At 26.9% G+C, this 8,086-nt stretch overlaps 1 protein-coding gene across 1 annotated transcript; it reads left to right on the top strand.

The window, feature by feature from the left end:
- Positions 1–1,767: 1,767 nt before the first annotated feature.
- LOC108566606 lies at positions 1,768–2,482 on the top strand (the record flags this gene model as incomplete). The annotated part of the gene is made up of 2 exons (XM_017926586.1): positions 1,768–1,954; positions 2,015–2,482. Coding segments are annotated over exons 1-2 (655 nt in total), but the record flags the coding sequence as incomplete, so codon positions are not given.
- Positions 2,483–8,086: the final 5,604 nt, after the last annotated feature.

Here is an 8,086-nt window from a genome sequence, read left to right as displayed (position 1 = left end):
TACAGAGGAAAAAAAAACAGATCAATTTACATGTTATAATAACTTAACTTCATTACGTGTTTTGTTTCTTGTATAGTTTGTTATTGTATTCTTGTACAAAGTCTTCAATTGATTTGTCTTAATGAGCAGAAAATCTGCAAAAGGGGTAGAAAAAGGTCGAAAAAAAAATAATAAAAAAAGTGTTTCTTAATTTTTTTTTTGGCAATTTTCAAATAAAATTTAAAAAATATATCATATTACTTTGCTGATGGAGATTTACAAGGTCGCATTTTTAACTGTTAAAACGAAACTGCTGTACATTATTTTGATAGCAGGAATTTAAAACAAACATTCTTTTCCTCAACACGATGGCTTTATCTGAACTTGACAAGTAGTATTGAGAAATAAAATGTAATGACTGCATAGTTAATGTGTAAAAGATATGGCGGATATATCCGCCTCTCGTCCGTGTGTTTAATGAAATATCATATACATACAAAAATATAGGATATAACTAAAAAATCACTATAATAAAGCAAATCTTAACAAAAATTAATTATTAATTTAAACATAATATCAATTGGACTATTAAAACTATAATAATTTTGTATTTATTAATTTGAATAAACTTGTGTTGTTTGGATCACACGAATTACAAATGAAATATTGATATAGAATACATTAAATAAAGGAAGATATGTCTAAAATACTGGAATTTCTAAATTTTTTATTGACTTTTGCAATTTACATAAATTAATTGATTAATTATTTTGTGTGCATGCTTAGATCTTAATATTGGGCTGTCCAATAAGTTTGTGACGATTTCCATTTATTTTTTGCAAAATTCCATTAACGTCCACTGAAAAACCACCTGGAATTAAAAATTCTAGTTTCTTTAAGCAAAAATCTCCTCAATAAAATAGCTCATTATACACCAGAAATACCTCTTGTTTTGCTGCAAATTGACAATGATGCCAAATAAAATGATTTGCGTATAATGAGAAAAAAAAAGGACAGTTAAAAATTTCCATTTTTTTTTAACTTTAGGAAAAATCATATGAGCTTTTAAGTGAATATTGTTTCTAATACTTTTATATTTTTTTAATTTTATTTTATTACTGAAATTTTACCTCGGCAGTCCGGTTTATAAGGACTGATGAAAATTGCAAAATAAACTAAATTTTACATGAGCAAAATAACAAAATAGTCATAGTTACGATTTATTTATATAAGGTTTTAAGTACACGATTAGTCCGGTTTCAAACAGTTTGGGACTTTAATGTCTGAGTTCCCGGACTATACGAGATATTGATGTAATAGTAATGATTGGTTTCTATAAGTTACATTAATGATAATATTAGAATTTCATTTTATATAAATTGATAACTCATAATGCTTAAAGATAAAACATATACTAAGTGAAGTAAATAGAAAGCTATAATTTGAAGTTTCACACACGAAAATTGTTAAAGATCACAAAGAATAATAATATAAATGCTGATCTAATATAGAATAAACGGATTAATATTAATATGCAGTCCTTTCACTATACTAATTGCATGAATACATAAGCTCGATGATTGCTTTTCTTTTTAAGAGAAATTTGCACTTTCCTTCATGTTGTATTAACTTTATTAACGAGCATACATAAATGAATATAAATTAAATTAAAATTAATTTATGTAGATTATAAATGTTGCTTTCAAACTATAAAATAAACATTTATTTGTATTTAATATGTTTATTAATTGTTGGTTTATTTTTCAGGACTTTTATTTAAAAGAAAAAATGAAGATCCAAATAGTTCTCTTTATTGTCTTCATAGTCAGTACCCGAGCTCAAAGCAACAATACATCTTCAACGGATTTAATGAATTCTGAAGTAAAAGATGCGAAGTTCGAGATATCTGGAAAGAAAATATTGAATATATTTAATTGGTTTTTAAGTTCCTTTAAGAGTGAAGATAGTTTTATGGGTAACGATTGATTTATATTATTTTTTTTTGTTTTATTTTTAAGTTTTAATTTGCTTTTAGGTAGATGTATCGGAATGGCCAGACGTTTGAAGTTCGTGATGCCTTTTCTGCTCTTCAAACTAGGCGTAATAGTAACCATTCTCGGATTCCTGACTCTGTTTTCCATGAAAGGCTTGGGTATCGGACTCTTGCTGCTGATGATCAACGCGGGTGGATTTTTCGGGAAATTGGCTTCGCTGAAATCGGGTCACGATCATGGCCAAAAGGAGTATTACATACCGCAAGCGCCAGCTCCAGCGGTGCATCTGCATGTGCATAAGGATGGTATCAGTCATGGACATGGATATTCCCATGGACATTACGAGGAAGCGCCTACAGCGTGGTCGGATCGCGTTAGTCAGGGCTTGAGCGAGTCCAAAACTCTTGGTGAAAAGGCGGAATTGATTGATTTGTATAAAAGGTTGGGGTTCAATGTGAACAGTGCTATAAACAGGGAGAGTACACATAATGATATCAAGAAATACCTGAGTAATTATCAAAGATAATTAACGTGCATTGCTAGTCAGGAATATTGATAATTTAAGTATTTATTTGTTAGTTTTAAGTTAGGCAATACTATTTATTAAACATTGTTGTATTATATATATTTTAAAAATGTTGTTATTTGTGCAAAACCAAAAATATTATTAAAACCAGTAAAGTTTATTTAATTGATACTTATTTTAGACCTACAAATCAATTTTCTTTTCATATTAACACTGATTATTACGAAGATATTTGTAATTAATTTACAATCAGTTTCAATTTTAATTACCAACAATACTATTAAAAAGTAATGTTTATTACTTACTTTGTACCTACTACAAATCAATAATTAGCAGAAACTTTATTATGGAGATTTGTGTACGGTTATTACAGGTATTTGAAATTATGTTATTATTCCAATTAGTTAAAAGATACAAATAATTAACACAATGAAATTTCTCTGAAATGATGAAGATTTTGTATCACAAAAGATTAGACAAAAAAAATATTTGGCACGTATAGTTGATTACTCATAATTAATGAGTTTTTAATGTAAACACTGCATTTCTTGAATATTTATGTAAGATTATTACAAGGATATATAAAAACATGTTATTATTGTAATTTGCTAGCATCTATTACGATTAATACAGATATTTGAAAATATCTTAATATTTCAATTAGTTAAAAGATACAAATAATTAACACAATAAAATTTCTGTGAAATGATGAAGATTTTGTATCACAAAAGATTGGACAAAAAAAAATAACTCGTATAGTTAATTACTCATAATTAACACATAATTATTGAGTTTTTTTTTCATGTAAACACTGCATTTATGTATGATTATTACAAGGATATATGAAAACATATTATTGTAATTTGAAAACAGATATTAATCCTTTTTTTGATGTTAATTTTCTTAAAGATTATGAAAAAAAAAAATGTAATTTAAACATACTTTAAACTGATGAAAGTTCATTACTGACAATTGTTAATTAACCCATAAATAATTAGTTGAAAATTGCATTATATAGAGATTTGTGTATGATTATTATGGGGATATCTGAAAACATGCAATTATTCTCATTAGGTAAAGAAGATAAGTAATTATTATCTAAATGAAATTTCTCTTAAATTAAAACAGCAAAAAAGGATAAATGAATTTGCTTTCCTAGTATAATTCTATTTTAATTAATAATTAGTATGTTATTACAACTAGAAAGTAAAGTTGCGTGGATAATAGCAATTTGGAAAAATTGATGAGAATTTGTTTTGATTTCGAGAAACAAAATATTCAGAAAATATTGAGAATTCCCTGGAATTTATAAAAGTTGTAATGCTATTATTATAATATTTTGGTCGGTTAATCTTAGAAAATGTTAGAAAAATATTTTTTTCAAAAATTTAAACTTAATTCATATTGTCGCGGACTTATGGGAACAGGTTCAAAAACACTGCTTTAGTGTATACATTTAATTTACATATTCAGTTTTGAATTGTAATGTTTTATAATAGTAAAGTTTTAAACCTGTCTTGTGACTGTTAACTTGATGATTATTATTATTGTATAATACATTTTAAATAATTATATGTCAAAGAAGTTGCCTATACTAGATTGTCAATAAAACAGTTAGTGGTCTATAAATTCTATCTATTATAGTTCTCGAGTAAATCAATGAAATGTGAAAACACTGCTTTTTCGAAACTTCTATTTCAATTTTTCAAATTTGAACGCGTATTACAGCAATATGGACACGAGCACAGGAATGTATCTATACTTTCTGCATTCCCCAAACATTCAGCTTTTATATGCATTAATTGGATCCATTTTATCTATTATAGTTTTCGAGTAAATCAATGAAAACACTGCTATTTCGAACGTAAATTTTCATTTTTTCAATTTGAACGCGTATTACAGCAATATGATAAGAGCACAGAAATGTATCTATACTTGCTGGATTCCCCAAACATTCAGCTTTCATATGCATATGGATTCATTCTATCTATTATAGTTTTCGTGTAAATCAATGAAATGTGGAAACACTGCTTTTTTGAACGTTCTAATTTCTATTTTTCAACTTTGAACGCGTGTTACAGCAATATGAATAAGAGCATAGAAATTAATATTAAAAAATATGTTTATAAATAAAAATATCTTATCTATTTAACCATTATGACGATATTAAAGCATTGAATGTGTGCTTATTACAATTATTCATATTTGTGTACGTTAATATGTTAAAATCAGCAAAATATATTTGTTTAAAGATATTTTTAAAACATTTTTTTTTAGAATTCTCAAGAAAAAGTAAGGTATGTCAAAGAATTTATGATTTATATACTAATTAAACAGTCATCATGCAATTGGTATTCATCGAAAACAACAAGAAATAAAAGAAGAAGTGTGATGAAGAATGCGAGAAAAAAAAAATGAACATGCCATATGTTGACACTGACCGGTATTGGTAGAAAATAGCAAACAATCAATTATGAATCGAGTGAAGAGAAATAGAGAAAAGCGGAGGAAGTTAAAAAAAAGCAGTCGTTTAGTCAATATTAAAAGTAAATTTGTTTAGGAGTCTAGAATCGAGAGGAATTGGGTTTCGGTGTCAATGCTTCACCCACAAATCAGTTGGAAATGCGATAGTAGGTTTTTTTTTGGTGACAATCTGATAACACGTTCTGCAAATCGAATAACTTGCATTCGGTAAGCGCTTTTACTACGCATCTAATTGAAAACAATGAACTTTACATAAATATTACGAAGAGAAATTAGGTATTTATGTCTGTTTCATTTGCATAAGTATATTTTTTTTACTGCTGATTTACGTTACAAAAATAGAAACAGTTATTTTCTTATACATATTTGTTTATTATTAAGATAATTACTATCCAATTGAATGACGTATGGAAACATCTTCAAATCAAGTGTATGGTTTAGATATATAGATGATGTTCTTTCTATCAACTTCAATATTTTCCATAAATTACAAAAAATATTGTTTTTTTTTTAATACCATCATCATATATAAAATTAAAAAAGTTTATTTGATATTACAATGCTTTAGTACAAATTATATTGATAAATTTCATTTTGATATTTTTGGTATGGAAATGTAAGAAGAGATAAAATTGTTTAATGAGAAGAGAATAAAACTGTAATAAAATAATTTTGGATTGAAAATTTAATCAAAGCATATAAAATTTTAACTATAATTTTACGTATTTTGCTAACTATAATAATAACTGAAATAAAATTTTCTAAATTTTAAATATTTAATATGTAAAAATACAGATAATTTTTTGTATTTGTTTTATACATATTTCTGTAAAACGTAAAGTCTTTGAACAATTTTAATATAAGATTTCTAGAAGATTTTCATGAGATTTAAGAATTTTTTTATGAGAATTCTAAGACACAATTAGTTAAAACTTGTTGTAAGTTGAGAAGAGATGAATTTATTTATATAGGATAAAAAAGATACAAATAGGAATAATTGAGTGATTGTTACATGAATTACTACAAATTTGACTGAAAACCGCTAATATTACGAACCATAAGTAAGACTGGCTTAGTTATTAAAAGAACTTTATAATTGGCACAAAATTTGAATGTAAATGAAATATAGATTTTGCTCGAAAATAAAGTAGAAAAACAAATACATCAATAACTTACATAGTGCGGTTTCGATAAATTGATCGATTTTTTTCTCTTAACTTGATTATAGTTTTTCAAGAATTTCTCGACAACCCCTAAAGATAATTACATCATAGACCACTCGTAGGAAAGCTGAATGTGTCATCTTTCCAACGAGCCTACTGGCATCTTCGTGTTTTTTTTTTACAGTTTTTCGAGAATTTTTCTTGACTTGATTATACAAGTCTCTTTTTGTACAGAGATTTATTTGAAAATTATATTAAGAGATTTTTGAACGAAATATTGAAGGAACTAAATTTTTCAATGTACACTAACTAAGCTTAACTATTTATTTTTGTTGTTACGAGTTTTGCATGAATAGTGTCGCACAGAAAAAAATTACATTAATATATGAAATATTCAATTACAACTAAATACATGGAGCATGAAATTAATTTCGGTTTATATTATTAGTTTGAAACAAAATTATAAAAATAATTATAGAGTCTTACGGTACTTTTTTTTTCCGAATCCTCCCAAATTTATGATAATTATGACACGATTTTCAGAATGTTTATGAGAACATTTCGAAAGACAAACGCACGAACGGTCATCGCTTTCGAGAGTGTCAGAAGAAAAAAAAAATGTAATATAAATAGCGTAAGAAAACCGGATTAACGACTTGAAATCTATCATTTTAATATGGAATTAGGTAATTAAGTTAAATCGAATTGTTTTGTTTACATTTTACCACTTTAAGGAAACACCATCCTTTTAAATTCTTGGATAAGAGTTATTTGAACCGAGTTACGCATATTAATTTAAGTTCATCTCAAGCATAAATTTTAAGCATAAAAAAAACAACTTTCATATTTTGATCGCTAATTTTATATATATATATATTCAAATTTTGCTCACTACACATAAACTTACAATAAAGATAATAATCTTTCTTTTCTAATTATTTTTGCATGTTATTGTAATGTGCAAATTAAGTGGAAAGTCTTTTCGATTCATTGATTTGTCACTGGTGATGTTAATGGCGAGTGTAAATAGTCATAGATAGAAAACTACATTTTCACGTATTTGTTGCTGATGGACAATCAAACTCTTTGACTCATCCGAAGAAAATGCTTCTTGGGAGTTATGTTGACCCACACATAACATTTCCGGTTAACCTACTGACCCAGTGGAATGCTGAACCGAAAATCTTCATTCCATTGACTTTCTCCATCGGATGAAAGTGATCTGTCAAAAAAAAACTAACTGATATATAAAGTATCTCTAGAATTGATGTAATAGTCACTCATCTACGTATTACACTTATATTATGAAATCAGTATCCAATATTAAGGTACTAATAAAATTAAAAAAGTATTGGTACAGAAATCAAGTATTTTAATTAAATAACTAAATTTTTACACGATTTAAAAATAACACGGTTTTCGTTAAATTATAGCTGATGTTTCATATAGATCAAACCCCTACATTTGTAATGCACAAAAATCGACAATAATCAAGTTACTGATGCTATTGTCCAGTGGTTTCCAAACTTGATGTTACTAGGCCTCACTCAACCCCCCTCCATTTCATAAAAGGAACGCGTATTACAGCAATATGGATAAGAGCACGGAATGTATCTATACTTGCTGGATTCCCCAAACATTCAGCTTTCATATGCATTATATTGGATTCATTCTATCTATTATAGTTTTCGAGTAAATCAATGAAATGTGAAAACACTGCTTTTTCGAACGTTCTAATTTCAATTTTTCAATTTTGAACGCGTATTACAGCAATATGGATAAGAGCACAGGAATGTATCTATACATTCCCCAAACATTCAGCTTTCATATGCATATATTGGATTCATTCTATTGATTATAGTTTTTGAGTAAATCAATGAATTGTGCACTGCTTTTTCGAAAGTTCTAATTTCAATTATTCAAATTTGAACGCGTATTAC

This window comes from Nicrophorus vespilloides, unplaced genomic scaffold (assembly GCF_001412225.1).
Source record: "Nicrophorus vespilloides isolate i.1.1-1 unplaced genomic scaffold, Nicve_v1.0, whole genome shotgun sequence".
Classification (NCBI taxonomy): Eukaryota; Metazoa; Arthropoda; class Insecta; order Coleoptera; family Silphidae; genus Nicrophorus; species Nicrophorus vespilloides.
This window is presented reverse-complemented; position numbering and strand designations above follow the sequence as displayed.